This window comes from Lontra canadensis, unplaced genomic scaffold, assembly GCF_010015895.1.
Source record: "Lontra canadensis isolate GAN:19392208 unplaced genomic scaffold, GSC_riverotter_1.0 scaffold100, whole genome shotgun sequence".
Classification (NCBI taxonomy): Eukaryota; Metazoa; Chordata; class Mammalia; order Carnivora; family Mustelidae; genus Lontra; species Lontra canadensis.
In genome coordinates this window covers 63,278-84,887 of record NW_022631094.1, presented here as the reverse complement: position 1 = coordinate 84,887, position 21,610 = coordinate 63,278, and the positions used below count along the sequence as shown (strand labels likewise).

The 21,610-nt window shown below is 40.6% G+C and overlaps 1 protein-coding gene across 3 annotated transcripts in view; it reads left to right on the top strand.

The window, feature by feature from the left end:
* Positions 1 to 21,610, top strand: part of MCM10 (minichromosome maintenance 10 replication initiation factor) — a 50,971-nt gene that overhangs the window by 7,106 nt on the left and 22,255 nt on the right. For all 3 annotated transcript variants that reach the window (XM_032837803.1, XM_032837802.1, XM_032837804.1), the window contains exons 6-16: positions 1,265 to 1,439; positions 2,110 to 2,275; positions 3,877 to 4,044; positions 5,525 to 5,641; positions 8,094 to 8,293; positions 9,739 to 9,839; positions 10,510 to 10,620; positions 10,705 to 10,822; positions 12,410 to 12,638; positions 13,940 to 14,081; positions 14,716 to 14,834. In XM_032837803.1, the coding sequence (XP_032693694.1) occupies positions 1,265 to 1,439; positions 2,110 to 2,275; positions 3,877 to 4,044; positions 5,525 to 5,641; positions 8,094 to 8,293; positions 9,739 to 9,839; positions 10,510 to 10,620; positions 10,705 to 10,822; positions 12,410 to 12,638; positions 13,940 to 14,081; positions 14,716 to 14,834 (1,646 nt within the window). The remainder of the gene's footprint in view (positions 1 to 1,264; positions 1,440 to 2,109; positions 2,276 to 3,876; positions 4,045 to 5,524; positions 5,642 to 8,093; positions 8,294 to 9,738; positions 9,840 to 10,509; positions 10,621 to 10,704; positions 10,823 to 12,409; positions 12,639 to 13,939; positions 14,082 to 14,715; positions 14,835 to 21,610) is intronic.

Genomic DNA, 21,610 nt, shown 5'->3' with positions numbered 1-21,610 from the left:
ATACTCAAGTATAGTGCTGGTTCAGCCCACATGTAAGCACACAGTTAAAATGAAAAATATCTATGACCCCTATGTATTGATTTTGTTGCACTGCCTCAGTTTGCACATGGTAATACTTTGAAAGATCTAAGACAAAATGGTCTGGTTACTCAGAGTAAACAGCATGTTATTGATCACTCATGTTCAAAAAGGCCCTTTTAAATAGCAGTGGCATAAGACACAATAGCAGAGAATAACAGCCTCTCCATATTCACATTTGAAACAAATTTTATATTCCATGTATCCACTTATGAATGGCATCCTTCCCTTTAGGACCTTTGACATTAATAAGGTGTTTCATTAAGTAGTGTCCAAAGTTAAGTTTTGAGAGGGTGAGGCATGGGCAGGCTTTCTAGAGATTCTAAAGTTCTAGGGTTGTCCTGACCCTGGAAGCTTACGATGATGACCCAAAGTCTCTTTGAGGATAAAACAATACGGTGTTATTTCAGAGAAAATAGGTTTATTAAGGAAAATATCCAAAATATCCTGACCTTCAGGAACATTATCAAACACTTCTGAAGTAAGAAAACTAACTACCTTGGGGATATTTAATGCAACCAAGTCAGCAAAATACCCTGGTCCCCCTAGTTCCCCACCCCCTTCCCCACCACCACCACCACAAATGAAATGAAATGGAACGGAATGGGATGAGATGAAACCAGAAACAAAGAAAGGGAAGCTAACATTGGATTTTCTTCAGGTCAAAGTTGATCTACACACAAATCACGAATTGATCCCATCACAGTTGATCTACACACAAATCACTAATTGATCCCTGAAGGAGGGCTCTTACTCCCTCGTGGAGTCTACCACAGCAATCTGTGTATGGGGAATACTCAGTAAATGTCATTGCACAAAGGATCTGTGTTTGAGAGCAGCACTATAATATAGCCGCCACCTGCTACATGTGGCTTTTTAAGTTTAAATTAGATTAAATAAAATTAGACATTCATTTCTTTGGAAACACTATTCCATTTTAAGTGCTCAGTGGCCACCATATCATACAGCATCAGTGTATAACCTTTCCATTGTCACAGGAAGTTCTTTCGGGCTACACTGCAGAGGTTTGGAGGAATAGTACAGAAATGGTCTTGTGGGCGTCCTTTGTTCTCAAGATTTGGTTATTGCATATGTTGATTTTAAAAGAAGCAATTCTATAAGAACAAATTTTGTAAGGATCAGTGGGATTTTTTCCTTTCACTTAACTTTTATGTTAATTTTCTAGAGCCCAAAATCACATCTTCGAAGATGACAAGTACACCTCCCCAACCACTCCGAACTACTCCTGGAAACAAACCTAGTGGGTTGGTCAGAGATCAGAGCACAGGGACCCCCAGGAGTTCAGGCAAACCGGCCCAGACAGTGGTCTCCTTGGAAGCCTTCTCAGGCCTGAGGCTCAGGTCAGTAACTGTAGAGCCCTCACATTCGGTTCTTATGGCATCACTAGATGCTTTGTCCTCCTTCCCAAGGATTAAGCCTTTTTGAAATGATGTGTTTGTACAGCAGATCCACTTAACACCAACAGCTCTTGAATTTGGCAAAACTTGGCACTAAGATGAGCCATAGCATTCAGTACAGTTTGTGAAATGTTTAAAGAATGCATTTTCGGGGCGCCTGGGTGGCTCAGTGGGTTAAGCCGCTGCCTTCAGCTCAGGTCATGATCTCAGGTTCCTGGGATCGAGTCCCGCATCGGGCTCTCTGCTCAGCAGGGAGCCTGCTTCCCTCTCTCTCTCTCTGCCTCTCTGTCTACTTGTGATCTCTCTCTGTCAAATAAATAAATAAAATCTTTAAAAAAAAAAAAAAAAAGAATGCATTTTCATTTATTCATTTAATATGAATAGAAGATCATGTATCTGCAAAAAGGAAGTGGACAAATAAATAATAGTTTATTTCATCAGAAACAGTGATGGAGACTATTTTTAAGCCCATAAAGGTATATACAGTTTAACCGGGATAGTAGTACCTTCTTGTAACTAATGTGAAGAAAAGTACCTGTGCTCTTTTTCCTACAATGCCAGGTAATCTCTTAATTAGAATAATAATCTAATCCTTGCTGGTTTCTTGACCCAGGCGGCCTCGAGTGTCTTCCACAGAGATGAACAAGAAAATGGTTGGCCGAAAACTGATCAGACTATCTCAGCTCAAGGAAAAGATGGCAAGTGAGCAGCTAGAAGAAGTAGACTGGGTGACTTTCGGGGTTATATTGAAGAAAATCACTCCACAGAGTTCTAATAGTGTAAGCCTACTGATTTCTTAACTGCTCCATCACAAGCTGACCATAGGTGCTCATGTTCAGGATTTCTCTACCTTAAGCCTATCAGTATTTTATCTTGAGAATGCTGCTAGCAAGTTCGCAGATTGCCTCACCATCGTTGGATTGCTGTCTAAAGGTTAAATTTGTAAAGAATGCCCTGCAATAACAAGACCTGGTTGTACAGAGTCCTTGGGCTTTTCATTGTATTATTACTGCTGCATTTCACTTGTCATTGTTTTGGGGGTACATGTGGTGGCTCCTGTGACACTGTCATCCCTCTTGTGGGAGAGAAGCCGAGTTTCTAGATGCTCCAGAGAGCGTGCCTAGAAGGAAGAGGTCAATCTCAGAAGTTCTAAAATTGCCATCCTGTGCCAGCACAGTGGATCTTAGAAAAGTTCTAACAGGTTTTAAAATCGCACTTGACTGAGAGGTAACAGGAAGATGACTTGTGGCCTGGCAACTGAGAAAACCTGGAGCCTGAGCCTCAATCTCCCTAGCTATGTGAACTTAGGTTGACCTTTAATCTTTGAGGACATCCATTTCCTTCTTTGTAAAAGGAAAGAATTGGCTTTTGGTTATACCAGAATTCTCTCTGAGCTCTCAAATACTGTGCTTAATCATGCTTAATTGTGATTTCATTCTCTAATTGAGATCTTGGTCAACCTTAGATTGTTATGTGGTTCTTGATCTAGCCCTTTGTCAAGGTGAATGTGAACACATCTGGTTCATTTTATTAAGTTCTTAATTGTGTCACAAATGGCTATAATGACATTGAAATAACAGGTGTGAAATTTTATCTGAACCCTTCCAAGAAAGACCTTGTACAAATCCATGGAAACATAGTTATAACACTTGAATCCAGTCAATAATTCACCATAACCTATGACCACACCTGTTCTGGGATACCTGTGTGAAATAGTTTGATTCAATATTCAGATTATTTTGTTTAAGTAATAACTGTGAAAGTAGAAATTTTTATATAAATGGTTAGCATTTTGAGTTGCATTTCTTCAGATATGTAATGCTTCTGAAATTTTACAGTTAAACATAACCAGCTGTCTTTAAATGATACTTTTGTTTTTCTTCTAAGCTAGGCAAAGATTGAATAGCACAGAGCTGACATCTTTTTATTAATATTAATAATATAATTAACCAGTGGTAAATAATAGATCCTTTAAATTTATATCAGTAAATTGTTAAATGATAGTGCCACAACCTCCTCTGGTCCTTCTAATACTCCGTGTGTGTGTGTGTGTGTGTGTGTGTGCGCGCGCGCGCATGTGTGTGCAGTTAGAAAGGTCATACTATCCCATTGACTATTTAGACCTGAGAATCAGAGACTTCACTAACATTTGTGCTACTGACTTGCCTTACTTCACCTTCATTTCTAAAATGAGAAAGGTAATAAATACTAAAGCCTAGAGAGAGGTTTAATTTATAATGAACAGACAGTCTCAAGATTTTATAGTCAGGGCGGTTTATATTTATATATGCTTTCACAGTAGAGCACTTGAACCATAAATGGAGATAGTATAGCCCATTGTGCAAAATTTATTAAAAATAAAAATAAATATTTGTTCCAGGGGAAAACTTTTAGTATCTGGCGACTGAATGATCTTCGTGACCTGACACGGTGTGTGTCATTGTTCTTGTTTGGAGAAGTTCACAAAGAGCTCTGGAAGACTGAACAGGGTACTGTTATAGGGCTGCTCAACGCAAACCCCATGAAGCCCAAGGATGGTTCAGAGGAGGTAAGAGTCTGTTTCCATGGCTTCTTTCTTCCTTTCTTCCTTCTTTCCCTCCTTCCTTCCTTCTTTCCTTCTTTCATTTCTTTCTTTCCATCCTTCCTTCTGTCTGTCCTTCCATCTTTCTTTCTGTCCTTTCCTTCCTTCCTTCTTTCTGTCTTCCTTCCTTCCTTCCTTCCTTCCTCCTCCCTCCCTCCCTCCCTCCCTCTTTCCCTTCCTTCCATCCTTCCTTGTCTTTATAGCTTAGCCAAGTTCTTTCAAAAAATTGTCTACCTCCAGATACTGAATCAGGCTTTTATATATCTCCACTGATTTGACTTTTTGTTTGTTCCTCACCCACCAATATTCTGAATTTCCACCTACTCTTAAGTGTTTCATAACAGCTTCTTTCGTTAAATCTTTCCACATCAGTTCTAGGTTTCCTGGAGTGTTTTGAACTATTCTGCTCAGGTCTCCTTACATCTCTCTCACAGATCTCCGTTGGGAGCATCAAGCAGGCAGGATTTTCTAGTTGACGGGACTTTGCTCCATTAGTTGTACAGCTGTAGCTGCAACTTAGAATCAGAGTGATTTTATCTTCTTAAGCAGCAGTAGAGTTTTCTCTGCTATTGCAGACAGAGATCTGTGAGAGGCAGAGTTATTTCTCTTCTTCCTTTCACCATAGAATGGCAACAAATCATCTGTTGGTTCAAAATGTGTTTAGGAACAATAGAGAAAAACTTCCCTACAGGTTTTTTTGGTTTTATTTTGTTTTTTTTTTTTTAAGATTTATTTATTTATTTTAAAGAGAGAGAGAGAGAGAGAGCACAAGCCAGAGGGGCAGAGGGAGAGAGGATCTTAACCCGAGCTGGATACAGGGCTCAAGCTCATCTCCCTGAGATCACAACCTGAGCCAAAACCAAGGGTCAGATGCTTAACTGACCAGGCAGGCGCCCACACTCCAGTTTGTTTTAATGGTAAACATTGGGGTGTGTTTTTCTCCCATAATAAATAATCCCAGTGTAGACAATGTAGTGATGTCAGGACCAGTGTCTGTGAGCCTCTCAGCCTTCTCCTCTTCCAGTGGATGGCTTTGAAGCTCTTTCCCTTATATTGCCATTCAAGGCAGGAGTGGGCCAGCACCACCCTGTCTGCTTTTGTTGGGAACTCCTGTGTCAGTCTCTTTGGCCGGAACACAGTCTCATGACCATTGCTAGCTTCAAGGGATGCTGGGGAAATGAACAGGATCCATCACCTGAAGATGAGCATTGGCCAGCCCAAGTGAGATCCAGATTCTATAGCAGAGGCACAGGAGAGAACGGGTATTGGGTACAGAATTGACCATGTCTTCTATTCCTCCTATTCCTACAGCTGTTTTGCAGGGTCTGGTTTCTAATTCCTGTAGTTAGCCTTGCTAACTCCCACCAGCCAGCCTCTTACTTATTCTTGCCAATGAAAGGGCATACCTTTGTGGGCTTTTAACTCCCACCCCGTGTCTTCTCTGCAGGTGTGTTTGTCTATTGATCATCCTCAGAAGGTCTTGATCATGGGTGAAGCTCTTGATCTGGGAACCTGTAAAGCAAAGAAGAAGAATGGACAGCCATGTACACAGACTGTTAATTTGGTTGGTTTCCACCCTGTTGGGATGGTTTCTCCTGGAGATGGGATCTAATGGGTGTAGACTGTAGATAGCCTAGTGGTAATAATCTGTTTGCAACAGAGTTTTCTGCATAACAAGAAGCACCAAAGTAAGAAAATTCAGTGTGTGGTGAGTAACTGCCAGTTGGAAAAACTGAGGACAAGGGAAGGATTTAATAAGGTGATCTTTTACTGCCAACTGACTAGGAAGTATAAGGAAGATGGAATTTGAGTTTGCCCTCAATTCTGAGCAGTGCCAGAGACCAAACACTGTAATGAAATGCACTGAAAACCTTATTTTAATCTCTGAACTCCAACATGTATTTTCTTAGAGCTTTCTAAAAAATAATAGTCATGATAACTTGAGATATAATTCACGTATCATACAGTTCACCCTTTTAAAGTGTACAGTATAGTAGTTTTAATACTGAGATGTGTAGCTATCACCACTATGTAATTTCAGACCCCTTCCCAGTACCCCCCCAAAAAAAACCCCATACTCGTTAGCAGTCATCTCCCATCACCCTCTTCCCCCAGCCCCTGGTGAGCACTACTCTGCTTTCTGTCTGGATTTGCCTTCTCTGGACATTTCATATAATGGAATTGTACAGTCAATGACCTTTTGTGTCTGGCTTTCACTTAGCGTGATGTTTACAAGATTTGTTCACGTCACATGCGTCAGTACTTCATTCTTTTTTGTGGTCGAGTAATATTGCATCATATGCACAGACTGCTTTTGTTTATTCATTAGTCAGTGGTCCTATTACGAATATTGCTGCTATCAGCAATCTTTTTTTTTTTTTTTTAAGATTTATTTGTCAGAGAGAGAGAAAGAGAACACAAGCAGGGGGAACAGTAGAGGCAGAGGGGAAGCAGACTCTTTGCTGAACAAGGAACCCAGTGTGGGACTTGATCCCAGGACTCCAGGATCATGACCTGAACTGAAGCCAGACTCTTAACTGACTGAGCCACCCAGGTGTCCCTGCTTTCAGCATTCTTGCACAGGTTATTATGTGGACGGATGGATGGATGTTTCCAGTTTCCTTGGGTATATAACCTGGAATTTCTGGGTTGCACCATAACCCCATGTTTCAGCTTTTGAGGAACTGCCAGACTGGCTTCCAAAGTGGCTTTTACATTCTCACCAGCAGAGAGGAGGGTTCCGTTTTTTTTCATATCCCGGCCAACACTTGTTTTTGTCTTGTCACTGATGACAGCCATCCTAGTGGGTGCGAAGTGGTGCTAATTAGAGCTCTTTGAACAGATTAAATGGCAAGTTTTTGTTTTGTCTCCTTTTAGTTCCCTCATTCCTGCCTCACAGATGAGCTAGTGAGCAGGAAATAGCAGGAGAGAAATAGTTGGAAAAAGAGGTATCAGCAGGAAGTGCCTGACATATTTCTACATAGCAGTGCAATCATTAAAAACCCGTTTGTTGCTGCATCTAAGAGCCACCCAATGGAACATTAGCATGTTTCCCTTTTTTCCTTCACCGAAGGGTAACATTCGTCCAGGAGGCAGCCAGAGGAAAATAGAAAAATTTCACTAGAACCTAATGTTTACTCTTTTTTTTTTTTTTTTAAGAGAGCTAGAGAGAGCTCTTAGGGGAGTAGGAGGAGTAGGAGGAGAGCAAGAGAGTATTAAGCAGACTCCACCCTCAATGCAGGCCCTGAAGTGGGGCTTGATTTCACGATCCTGAGATCATGACCTGAGCCAAAATCAAGAGTCAGACACCTAACAGACTGAGTCACCCAGGTGCCCCAATGTTCTTTTATTCTTAAATCAGTTTGTATTGAGGTAAAATTCATATAACCTACAATTAACCATTTTTAAATATATACCTGAGTGATATTCAGCATATGTAAACACCAGCTCTCTACTTCTGAAATCTTTCGTTATCCCACAGAAACACACCATACCCATTAAGTAACCACTCCCTACCTCTCACCTCCATCCCCTGGTGATGTCGCCTTTTGTGTCTGACTTCTTTCACTTAGCATAATGTTTTCAAGGTTCACTCTAGTTGATTTTATTTCCATAGTAGCAAAAGGGCATATGCGGTGAACAGTATCACTTTTTCTTTCACCCAACTAGAGCTTTTAAGTGGAATTTCAGGGAAGTCGCTGCATAGCTGTACACTCATTAGTTCCCCTGAAGCAGGGAGAAAGGAATAGTGGGTTTCTTTTTTTTTAAGGTTTTATTTATTTATTTGAGAGAGAAAGAGATCACAGGTAGGCAGAGAGGGAGGCAGAGGGAGATGGGGGGGAAGCAGGCTCCCTGCTGAGCAGAGGAGCTTGATCCCAGGACCCCGGGATCACAACCTGAGCTGAAGGCAGAGGCTCAACCCACTGAGCCACCCAGGCACCCCAGGAATAGTGTTTATTGACACTGTTCCCTGATGTGTCGCCCTAGCCCTGAGACAGCTGCTCTTCCTTTTGCAGAACGACTGTGAGTACTGTCAGTATCACATCCAAGCCCAGTACAAGAAGCTCAGTGCCAGGCGAGCCGACCTACAGTCCACCTTCTCTGGAGGACGAATTCCAAAGAAGTTTGCCCGCAAAGGCACCAGCCTACGAGAACGGCTGTGTCAGGATGGTTTCTACTATGGAGGGGTTTCTTCTGCATCGTATGCAGCCTCAATGTAAGACATTCTCTGGGGAATCTTTCAGGATAGAGATCTTGGTACCCTACTTGTGAGAATAAACCCTATGGTTGTACTTTTCTGTAATGGTCCTAGAAGACTTGTACAGGTTTTATCTTTCATAAATTCATGGGCTAGAACAAGGTAGACAAGGACCTCCTTTATTTCCAGGTAGAGAGGAAAACACGGGGGGCCGGGCGGATATTAGTTAAGTTTTATCATGATGGTCTTTAACACAGCCCACACTTCTTATTTTGCTACTAAAGTAAGTAGTACAACATTGTCAGGTCTTATTGTATGGCCATTAAAAGTATGTTAATTCCATTGTTGGCATCCATTAAGTCATTCCCCTCCTGACTCTTACAATGAGGTGGCAGATCTCTTGGAAGCCACATTTAACTCTGAATTAATAGCAGTAAAGCCTTAAATAGAGTGGAATGCTGTTGAGTCACACATTCATGGCCGTGTTCTGGGGATCTCAGGCCCTCCATAGAGTCCCCAAAGTAGGTGATCAAAGGCCTTGCCACTGTAGGGTAGAAAGCATATCTGAGGACATGACCAGTGGGAACCTGTCTCAAAGGAGCTACCCCTGGTCCAAGAACAAAATAGTTTGTTCCCAGGCAAACAGAAATTGGGCAAGAAGACTCTCACCTCCTACCTGACTTGTTATATCAAACACATTTTTAAGATTTAAAGTAATGTCTATATTTTTCCAAAGTGCAGAAACCAATAGTCCTACATTATAAGAATGTATCTGTATATATGCAGTTCAGCCAAAAGGAGATGATAAAAACTAGGTGTAATTCTGCTACTGAGATAATCATTAGTTCCTTGCTCTCTGTAAACACATGCATATACACACACACACACACAGCTGTATATGCTTCTAGATGTTTTTTTACCATGTGTATAAAATTCCAGTAATATAAAGTGAGATAATACTGGACCTACACTTTGCAACTTCCCTGCCCCCATAAAATAATTAATACTTTCCTTATTGAATATGCATATGCATATGTGGCCACATAGTCTTTTACATGGCTGTGTGATAAAACCATTCCCATAATGCTTAATGGATAGACATTAATGATGCTTCTAACTTTTAACATTGCAAACAATATTTTAGCTCATTAATATCCTAAGTTTTTACCTATTCCTTAATTTCTTTAAGATAAATTCCAGACCACTTGATCAAAGTGGTGTCATATTTTTTTAATTTCTTTTGCCATCTTGCTTTTCCAGAATGGCCTCCAGCAAATTTGCAGGTTGCCTGACATAATGCATTCACCAGCTATGCTGTAGGATTGTGGTATTACGACAGTTCTTATATAATGCTTTGAGAAACTTTGATAATTTGTAATAAATGAATACTTCTGTGCCTTTATCTCATCAGAGCATTGAATTTTAGTGACTTTCCTTTTGGGGGGTGACTCTTGTCATTCCAGTGCAGCTGCTGTTGCTCCTAAAAAGAAGATTCAAACCACTCTGACTGATCTGGTCGTTAAGGGGGCAGACTTGATCATTCAGGAAACCCAACAAAAACTTGGTAACTTTGTTTCTTGATACTGTATTTCTTTCTGCGATTAAATATGTAGTCTTTAGGATTGAAAATGGTCATAGTTATTCATGCCCTAAGTTACAAATATCCACTCATCACTATAGCTAGTGAGTGATGTGGCCTAAGCTGAAACAATCAGCCTTGCTTTGCAGCATCTTAAGGAAAAACAGCATATTAATCATGGCTGAGTCTTTGAGTAGATGCTTTGTAGATTTTCTTGATGTATCTGCTCTAACTCTTAATGTCCAGTATTAAAATTGGTAGTATCAGGTTACTGGTGATACTCATCAGTTACCTTCTCATTAAAAAAGGTGTAACTCAAAGAATGGCACCTCTGCCCTTTTCACTGGGGACTTTGTTCCTAACAGTGTTGAGGGCCTAGGACATACCCTACCCATAGCGAACGTTCCGGATGTAGTGTAGGAAATGACCATACAGATACTGGTGTCCTAATCATCCCTTGAAATAAGATCTATTTGTCACACCTTTGCAGTCCTACTAGTCTACTAGAGGCTAAGGATTCTTTTTTTCTCTTGGCATTCCACCTACTGCATTTACAAATGACTAAGTTGTGAATGCAGAGTTTTAAAAGTGATGTCACATAATCTCAAACTGCCAGAACTTTGAATCCTCTAAAGCTGATGTTTGTATATTCCAGGAATACCCCAGAAGAGCTTGTCTTGCTCTGAGGAATTCAGGGAACTGATGGACTTGCCTACGTTTGGAGCCAGAAACTTAAAACAACATTTAGCCAAAACCAGGTTATCAGGTAGAGTCAGCTGTCCCTGCTCTAGCCCCACGTCTGTGCTCTCCTGGCGCCTTGGAGCCACTCAGTCCGTGGCTTGTGTTTCAGGGGTGATGGGGAGCTCGAAACCTGCTTTCCAGTCTGTCTCAGCATCAGCCCTCTTGAAGCAGCAGAAGCAGCACATGCTGGAGATGAGGAAAAAGAGGTCAGAAGAAATACAGAAACAGTAAGAATAACTACTTTAATATTCCATATTTACATCTCAGGGATCCTCAAAATGTCTTAATGGGTTTCCAAAATGTGGCTTTAGATTTTGGGTTGGCTACCATTTTAACTTTGAAAGTTCAAAAGTAATTTTAACTTAACCTAAGAAGATAGCCTTTCGAGTTCTGTTTCTATCAAATCTGAGACCAGGTGGGACAGGTTACAGTAATTAACACCCCAGGGAAGAAGAGAAAGAAGGAACCCTCGAAGAGGGTTTTGGAAAAGGGGAAAGCGCATGTTGACCTGTTTCCTCTCATTTCTTAGTTCTACCACATTTCATTTGTAAATTACAGGCTAAGCCAGTAATTTGCAGTTGTTCAGGTAGATGGTAAAAATGAGGCACTGAAAGTGGAGAGTCATTTTAGAAGCAGAAACAAGTGAAAAACAGTGCAGAAGGTAGATGAATCAAAGATTCTTGCACTCAAGTTACCAGAATAGTGATAAGAGTAACAGTCTACAGACGTGTCATGTGTATGAAGACGTGCACCGCATAAAGACAGTGTCTCACTCAGGCCTTCACATAATCTGTGAGGGGCTGTTATCCTTGTTTTATGAGTCATGTAACTGAGCGCCAGAGAACTGGTTGGTGATGGAGTCATGTTTGGACTCTCACCTGTTCTGCCCCCATTAAAACAGTTATCCCAAATCTGAGCCACTGAAAGATAGATGGTCAATAAACAGGAAAGTCAACTTTATGTCACCAGGAAACTCTTTGGAAAAGTCCAGAGCATAGATTTGGCCTCAGGCAGGTGAGTTTGAGGTGCTGATGGAATATCTCTAGAGGTGTTCTTCATGTGACTACACATGATGTAAATAGATAATACATGGAGTTGTGGCCTTGTGTGAAATAGGGGTCACCTACTCATTTGAAGGTATTGGAAGTTTTTCAGAATTTTACTAGCCAAATAAAACATCTCTTTGGTCAGGGTCTCACAGAGAGGTTACAGGAGCGGGCATGTGGTAGTGAAAACAATCCTGGCCTGGGATTACCCAGTGCTAGACCTCAGCCTGTCACGAGCAATAGAGTCTTGGGCCTTAATTTCTTCATTTATTAAATGAGAGTTCTAGACTGCATAGTTTGTGGCAACTGTTGTTTTTCAATAGCCTTTTAGACTTTAAGACTATTTACCAAATAATCACCATGCAAATTATAGGTTCTTTCCGTGAAGGACTTTCAGATGTATCCTGTGTGTTATCTCTTCCCAATAAACTAAAATATAGAGAAATTCCACAAGTTCCTGAAGGTCCCAGCTAACCAGAGAGCTAGGAAGACAGCCCACATCTCACCTTCGGGGCTGTGTTCTATAGAGAGGCACCCACTAGAAAGCCAGTTAGCAAAAATAGTAATCAGTTCTAAACTGGTGAAATGAGAACTCATCAATGAATAATCTGTTAACCAGAGTTAGTAAAGCCAGCATGTTCTCAGTGTGTGCTAATCTGAATTCTTGACCAAGAAGCGGCAGCTTATTTACTAATGACTACTTATCAGCTGGTGGCCTAGCCTACAGTGTCTCAGTCTGCGTATCTGTGGCTGTGTATTTCCTTAAAGATTTCTCCAAAGCTCAAGTGGGGTCAAGAGCCCAGCTGTGCCACCCTCCTCTCAACGGGCCCCTTCTCAGTCTTTGCAAATGGGGGTTGCGTTGCCCAGCCTGGAAGGAACGCCAGCTACACAGATGCCCAAGCTTGGGCGAGGCATCTCAGAAGGAGATGATGTTCTCTTTTTTGATGAGTCACCACCACCAAGACCAAAACTGAGTGCTTTAGCAGAAGCCAAAAAGGTAAGTGGCATCTATTTTCAACATTTGAATTTGCATCCTGTAGGACATAGCTGGAGTTGCAAACTTTTTGTATCTATGATTAGGAAAGACAGACAGTAACAGCTATTTCTTGACCATGATAATTAGAGTCAAAGGAATTTCAAGTGATAATGGTATCAACATTGATTTAATCCAAGCATATTATCTGTTCTCAACACTGTTCCTTGTGAGGCTGAGGGAGATGACCTAAATGCTGGCTAGCCCAAAGGAAACAAATTCTGGGACTTGTTAAGGCAAGATTGCAAAGTGGTTGTTTAAAGAATCCTTCTTTAAAAGAAATCTTACAAAATAAAATCTTGGGGTATCTGGGTGGCTCAGTCTTCAAATGTCTATTTTTGGCTCAGGTCATGATCTCAGGGTCCTGGGATCCAGCCCCACATTGGGCTCCCTGCTTGGCGGAAAGCCTGATTCTCTCTCTCCCACTCCCCCATTTGTGTTCCCTCTCTTGCTGTGTCTCCCTCTGTCACATCTTTTAAAATAAATAAAAGAAGTCTTACACAGGAGCTAAATTACTTTGATTGACATGGAAGTTGGGAGTGCTCAGAAGCCCCCTCTCCTCTTCCTCAGCCACTCTGAGCCCTAATTAGAGCCTGTCCTCTCTTTGTTCTAGTTAGCCGCTGCACCACGTGAAGGGCAAAGGCCTGTTATAAGCCAAAGCTGCACCTGCAGTAATGATAGTGATAACAAGTGCACATGCGATCTCGGGGTAATGAGTTTGAGCCCCATGTCGGGTATAGAGATTACTGAACAAATAAACTGTAAAACAGAATAATTGCACATGTACCCGTGATATAGACACACATGTTGTTTGTATAGGTTTGTGCTTTGCATTCATTCTCTATCTCATCTGCGCAACCTAGTAAACACTATCATCTCCGTTTTATAAATGTAGAACCTGAGGCTGAAAAATTAAGTAATTTGTGTAAGGTTACAAACTAATAAGTGGCAGAGCTAGGACACTATCCTCATTCTGTTTAATTGTAAAACAAATTTCCACAGTGTTTATGTGATTCCTCTGTGGGTCCTGAAGCCCACAGTATAAGTGATGTTTAACTTAATATTTAAACTGAAATTTTATTAGCTTATAGACCTGTCTCCATGCTTTAAAATTTTAATAACTGGGTTAATAATGTTAGGCAAAAAGAAGGTATATTTTGCTGATTTGTATTTGAAAGCAGAATTCACTGGATTAATAACTAGAAAAGGGACATAGGGCGACAGATACCTGACTCGTAATTGAGATTTTTATCTTTTTTTCCTAGTTAGCTGCTATAACCAAATTAAGGGCAAGAGGCCAGATTCTTACAAAAACAGACCCAAACAGCATTAAAAAGAAGCAAAAGGACCCCCAGGATGTCCTGGAAGTAAAGGAACGTGTAGAAAAGAACACCTTTTCTCCTCAAGGTACTGGGGATTTCAGAGTTAGTAGTGGGAAAGGCCACCATCTGTGAGGAGGTGTTCCAAACCATAATCACCATCCCTGATACCGGAAGTCATTGTTTTACTGAAAGTGGCCTCTCTGTACGATACCTAAGTAGAATCTCTACAAACTGGAATGGACCGTTTTCTATAAGCACATTAAATTGAAATGAAATTATGCATAATCTAAAAACTTGAGAAAAAGATTACTCATGGATCTTTACACAGATATATTAGTGTAAAGATTTTGAAAGCAGTGGAATTTCTTTGTTTGTAAATTATCATTTTTACTTTGAAAACTCTGAAGCTGGCAGTAATACTTTACCATCAATTTATTTAAAAAGACTTTTTTTGATGTTACCTATCATCATAGTCCACTCCTATCTTAAGGTGAAAGAGATTCTGATCCAGTGGTCAAATCTGCCATCCCCCATATTCTAGAGCTTACTTCTCAGTTCACTCCTGAAGAGTTTTCCTCTGCTGGTACCTAGTGGGGTAAATGAAGTTTGAGGGGCCTGACTGGCAGAGATGGAGAGAACTAGAGGAAACTGAGTTCATGAGGCTGCCTGGCTTTCTGAAATTCCACTGTGACAGCTACTGTGTTTCCTTTCTGCTCTAGCTGAAGATGAATTAGAGCCTGCCAGGAAAAAAAGGAGAGAACAACTTGCCTACATGGAATCTGAGGAATTTCAGAAAATTCTAAAAGCAAAATCGAAGCACACAGGGATACTTAAAGAGGTAAAAGCTCAAAAGGTCAGAAATGATAGAGATACCTTCCAGACTCAAGGCACTTTGTTGTGAGACTAAGAATCTATTTCTTCGACCTCAACCGAGATGTATTATATGTCTGAGTTAACTTTGAAGAACAGGAATATTTCTGATTGAATTTAGCTTTGCCTCTGTCCTTGAATTGAAGAATATCATTTATCATTATTTTAATGGACCTCAATGTTATAAAAAATGTTGCCTCATAATTATGGCTTTGCATTGATGTTTAAGCAGTTCACCACTATAGCTGTTCTTTTCTGTCCTGCTATATGGGGAGGGATTTTTTTCCCCATTTATGTATTTTTATATTGTGATTTTTAAATACTGTAAGTCACTTACCAACCCGTTGGGGGTAGTTGCTCCCAAAGTCGTGTATTTCGGATTGCTCCCTTATTATCCTGAAATAAGATTCTTGGGTAATATAAATTAACCTAACTATAAATTTCAAGAATATCCTATGTGTAATGTAAAGAAGAAGGAAGGAAAATACTTATATTAAAAGTATATAGTTGAAGGGGAGGAGTCAATGGCAGAGAAGTAGCAGGCTGAGACTACTTCAGATAGTGGGAGATCAGCTAGATAGCTTATCTGAAGGTTGCAAACACCTACAAATCCAACGGGAGATCGAAGAGAAGAACAGCAATTCTAGAAACAGAAAATCAACCACTTTCTGAAAGGTAGGACTGGCGGAGAAGTGAATCCAAAGCTTCGGGAAGATAGACCGCGGGGGTGCGGCCGGCTCCCGGCAAGCGGCGGAGCAACGGAGCACGAAATCAGGACTTTTAAAAGTCTGTTCCGCTGAGGGACATCGCTCCAGAGGCTTAACCGGGGTGAAGCACACGCGGGGTCTGCGTGGCCTCAGGTCCCGCAGGGTCACAGAAGGATCGGGGGTGTCTGAGTGTTGCAGAGCTTACAGGTATTAGAACGGGGAAGCCGGCTACAGAGACAGAGCCGAGGAGTGAGCTCTAAGCTCGGGTTTACCTTGAATCGGTCGCAGGCTCGGTGAGCTCGGAGCGCGGACGGAGGTCAGGGTGACGGGAGCAATTGGGCGCTGTTCTCTGAGGGTGCACTGAGGAGTGGGGCCCCAGACTCTCGGCTCCTCCAGGCCGGAGACTGGGAGGCCGCCATCTTCATTCCCAACCTCCGGAACTCTATGGAAAGCGCTCAGGGAACAAAAGCTCCCGAAAGCAAACCCGAGCGGATTACTCAGCCCGGCCCCTGGTAAGGGCAGTGCAACTCCGCCTGGGGCAAAGACACTTGAGAATCACTACAACAGGCCCCTCCCCAAGAAGATCAACAAGAAACCCAGCCGGGACCAAGTTCACCTACCAAGGAGTGAAGTTTCAATACCAAGGAAAGCAGCGGAATTCCAGAGGAGGAGAAAGCAAAGCACAGAACTCATGGCTTTCTCCCCATGATTCTTTAGTCTTGCAGTTAATTTAATTTTTTTTTCTTTTTCAATTTTTTTTTCTCTTCTTCTCCTAAATTTTTTTAACTTTTACCCTTTTCTTTTTTAATGTTTTTTAACTAGTTTATCTAATATATATATTATATATATATATAATATATATATTATATATATATATGTTTTTCCGTTTTATATTTTTTCATTATTGGTTTTCTTCTTTTATTTGTTTCTCTTTTTTTTTTCTTTCTTTCTTTCTTTTTTTTTTTTCCTTCTTTCTGAACCTCTTTATATCCCCTTTCCCCCCCCACCCTCACGATTTGGGATCTCTTCTGATTTGGCTAAAGCATATTTTCCTGGGGTTGTTGCCACCCTTTTAGTATTTTACTTGTTCCTTCATATACTCTTATCTGGACAAAATGACAAGGCGGAAAAATTCACCACAAAAAAAAGAACAAGAGGCAGTACCAAAGGCTAGGGACCTAATCCATACAGACATTGGTAATATGTCAGATCTAGAGTTCAGAATGACGATTCTCAAGGTTCTAGCCGGGCTCGAAAAAGGCATGGAAGATATTAGAGAAACCCTCTCGGGAGATATAACAGCCCTTTCTGGAGAAATAAAAGAACTAAAATCTAGTCAAGTTGAAATCAAAAAAGCTATTAATGAGGTGCAATCAAAAATGGAGGCTCTCACTGCTAGGATAAATGAGGCAGAAGAAAGAATTAACGATATAGAAGACCAAATGACAGAGAATAAAGAAGCTGAGCAAAAGAGGGACAAACAGCTACTGGACCACGAGGGCAGAATTCGAGAGATAAGTGACACCATAAGACGAAACAACATTCGAAGAATTGGGATTCCAGAAGAAGAAGAAAGAGAGAGGGGAGCAGAAGGTATATTGGAGAGAATTATTGGAGAGAATTTCCCCAATATGGCAAAGGGAACAAGCATCAAAATCCAGGAGGCTCAGAGAACCCCCCTCAAAATCAATAAGAATAGGTCACCTAATAGTAAAATTTACAAGTCTTAGTGACAAAGAGAAAATCCTGAAAGCAGCCCGGGAAAAGAAGTCTGTAACATACAATGGTAAAAATATTAGATTGGCAGCAGACTTCTCCACAGAGACCTGGCAGGCCAGAAAGAGCTGGCATGATATATTCAGAGTACTAAATGAGAAAAACATGCAGCCAAGAATACTATATCCAGCTAGGCTATCATTGAAAATAGAAGGAGAGATTAAAAGCTTCCAGGACAAACAAAAACTGAAAGAATTTGCAAACACCAAACCAGCTCTACGGGAAATATTGAAAGGGGTCCTCTAAGCAAAGAGAGACCCTAAAACTAGTAGATCAGAAAGGAACAGAAACAATATACAGTAACAGTCACCTTACAGGCAATACAATGGCACTAAATTCATCTCTCTCAATAGTTACCCTGAATGTTAATGGGCTAAATGCCCCAATCAAAAGACACAGGGTATCAGAATGGATAAAAAAACCAAACCCATCTATATGTTGCCTACAAGAAACTCATTTTAAACCCGAAGACACCTTCAGATTTAAAGTGAGGGGGTGGAAAAGAATTTACCATGCTAATGGACATGAGAAGAAAGCAGGAGTGGCAATCCTTATATCAGGTCAATTAGATTTTAAGCCAAAGACTATAATAAGAGATGAGGAAGGACACTATATCATACTCAAAGGATCTGTCCAACAAGAAGATCTAACAATTGTAATTATCTATGCCCCTAACGTGGGAGCAGCCAACTATATAAACCAATTAATAACAAAATCAAAGAAACACATCAACAATAATACAATAATAGTAGGGGACTTTAACACTTCCCTCACTGAAATGGACAGATCAAGCAAAAGATCAACAAGGAAATAAAGGCCTTAAATGACACACTGGACCAGATGGTTATCACAGATATATTCAGAACATTTCGTGCCAAAGCAACAGAATACACATTCTTCTCTAGTGCCCATGGAACATTCTCCAGAATAGATCACATCCTGGGTCCTAAATCAGGTCTCAACCGGTATCAAAAGATTGGGATCATTCCCTGCATATTTTCAGACCACAATGCTCTGAAGCTAGAACTCAATCACAAGAGGAAATTTGGAAAGAACCCAAATACATGGAGACCATAAACAGCATCCTTCTAAAGAATGAATGGGTCAACCAGGAAATTAAAGAAGAATTGAAAAAATTCATGGAAACAAATGATAATGAAAACACAACGGTTCAAAATCTGTGGGACACAGCAAAGGCAGTCCTGAGAGGAAAATATATAGCGGTACAAGCCTTTCTCAAGAAACAAGAAAGGTCTCAGGTACACAACCTAACCCTACACCTAAAGGAGCTGGGGAAAGAACAAGAAAGAAACCCTAAACCCAGCAGGAGAAGAGAAATCATAAAGATCAGAGCAGAAATCAATGAAATAGAAACCAAAAAACAATAGAGCAAATCAACGAAACTAGGAGCTGGTTCTTTGAAAGAATTAATAAGATTGATAAACCCCTGGCCAGACTTATCAAAAAGAAAAGAAAAAGGACCCAAATAAATAAAATCATGAATGAAAGAGGAGAGATCACAACTAACACCAAAGAAATACAGACAATCATAAGAACATATTATGAGCAACTCTATGCCAACAAATTTGACAATCTGGAAGAAATGGATGCATTCCTAGAGACATATAAACTACCACAACTGAACCAGGAAGAAATAGAAAGCCTGAACAGACCCATAACCAGTAAGGAGATTGAAACAGTCATCAAAAATCTCCAAACAAACAAAAGCCCAGGGCCAGATGGCTTCCCGGGGGAATTCTACCAAACATTTAAGGAAGAACTAATTCCTATTCTAAAACTGTTCCAAAAAATAGAAATGGAAGGAAAACTTCCAAACTCATTTTATGAGGCCAGCATCACCTTGATCCCAAAACCAGACAAGGATCTCATTAAAAAAGAGAACTACAGACCAATATCCTTGATGAACCCAGATGCAAAAATTCTCACCAAAATACTAGCCAATAGGATTTAACAGTACATTAAAAGGATTATTCACCCCGACCAAGTGGGATGTATTCCAGGGCTGCAAGGTTGGTTCAACATCCGCAAATCAATCAATGTGATACAACACATTAATAAAAGAACAAGAACCATATGATACTCTCCATAGATGCTGAAAAAGCATTTGACAAAGTACAACATCCCTTCCTGATCAAAACTCTTCCAAGTGTAGGGATAGAGGGCACATACCTCAATATTATCAAAGCCATCTATGAAAAACCCATTGCAAATATCATTCTCAATGGAGAAAAACTGAAAGCTTTTCCTCTAAGGTCAGGAACACGGCAGGGATGTCCGTTATCACCACTGCTATTCAACATAGTACTAGAAGTCCTAGCCTCAGCAATCAGACCACAAAAAGAAATTAAAGGCATCCAAATCGGCAAAGAAGAAGTCAAACTATCACTCTTCGCAGATGATATGATACTATATGTGGAAAAGCCAAAAGACTCCACTCCAAAACTGCTAGAACTTGTACGGGAATTCAGTAAAGTGTCAGGATATAAAATCAATGCACAGAAATCAGTCGCATTTCTCTACACCAACAACAAGACAGAAGAAAGAGAAATTAAGGAGTCAATCCCATTTACCATTGCACCCAAAACTATAAGATACCTAGGAATAAACCTAACCAAAGAGACTAAGAATCTATACACAGAAAACTATAAAGTACTCATGAAAGAAATTGAGGAAGACACAAAGAAATGGAAAAATGTTCCATGCTCCTGGATTGGAAGAATAAATATTGTGAAAATGTCTATGCTACCTAAAGCAATCTACACATTTAATGCAATTCCTATCAAAGTACCATCCATTTTTTCCCAAGAAATGGAACAAATAATCCTAACATTTATATGGAACCAGAAAAGACCTCGAATAGCCAAAGGAATATTGAAAAAGAAAGCCAAAGTTGGTGGCATCACAATTCCAGACTTCAAGCTCTACTACAAAGCTGTCATCATCAAGACAGCATGGTACTGGCACAAAAACAGACACATAGATCAATGGAACAGAATAGAGACCCCAGAAACAGACCCTCAACTCTATGGTCAATTAATCTTTGACAAAGCAAGAAAGAATGTCCAATGGAAAAAAGACAGCCTCTTCAATAAATGGTGTTGGGAAAATTGGACAGCAACATGCAGAAAAATGAAATTGGATCATTCCCTTACACCACACATGAAAATGGACTCAAAATGGATGAAGGACCTCAATGTGAGAAAGGAATCCATCAAAATCCTTGAGGAGAACCCAGGCAGCAACCTCTTCGACCTCAGCCGCAGCAACATCTTCCTAGGAACATCGCCAAAGGCAAGGGAAGCAAGGGCAAAAATGAAGTATTGGGATTTTATGAAGATCAAAAGCTTTTGCACAGCAAAGGTAACAGTTAACAAAACCAAAAGACAACTGACAGAATGGGAGAAGATATTTGCAAACGACATATCAGATAAAGGGCTAGTGTCCAGAATCTATAAAGAACTTAGCAAACTCAACACCCAAAGAACAAATAATCCAATCAAGAAATGGGCAGAAGACATGAACAGGCATTTCTGCAAAGAAGACATCCAGATGGCCAACAGACACATGAAAAAGTGCTCCATATCACTCGGCATCAGGGAAATACAAATCAAAACCACAATGAGATATCACCTCACACCAGTCAGAATGGCTAAAATTAACAAGTCGAGAAATGACAGATGCTGGCCAGGATGCAGAGAAAGGGGAACCCTCCTACACTGTTGGTGGGAATGCAAGCGGGTGCAACCACTCTGGAAAACAGCATGGAGGTTCCTCAAAATGTTGAAAATAGAACTACCCTATGACCCAGCAATTGCACTGCTGGGTATTTACCCTCAGGATACAAACATAGTGATCCGAAGGGGCACATGCACCCGAATGTTTATAGCAGCAATGTCTACAATAGCCAAACTATGGAAAGAACCTAGATGTCCATCAACAGACGAATGGATAAAGAAGAAGTGGTATATATACACAATGGAATACTATGCAGCCATCAAAAGAAATGAAATCTTGCCATTAGCGACGACGTGGATGGAACTAGAGGGTATCATGCTTAGCGAAATAAGTCAATCGGAGAAAGACAACTATCATATGATCTCCCTGATATGAGGGAGAGGAGATGCAACATGGGGGTTAAGGGGATAGGAGAAGAGTAAATGAAGCAAGATGGGATTGGGAGGGAGACAAACCATAAGTGACTCTTAATCTCACAAAAGAAACTGAGGGTTGCTGGTGGGAG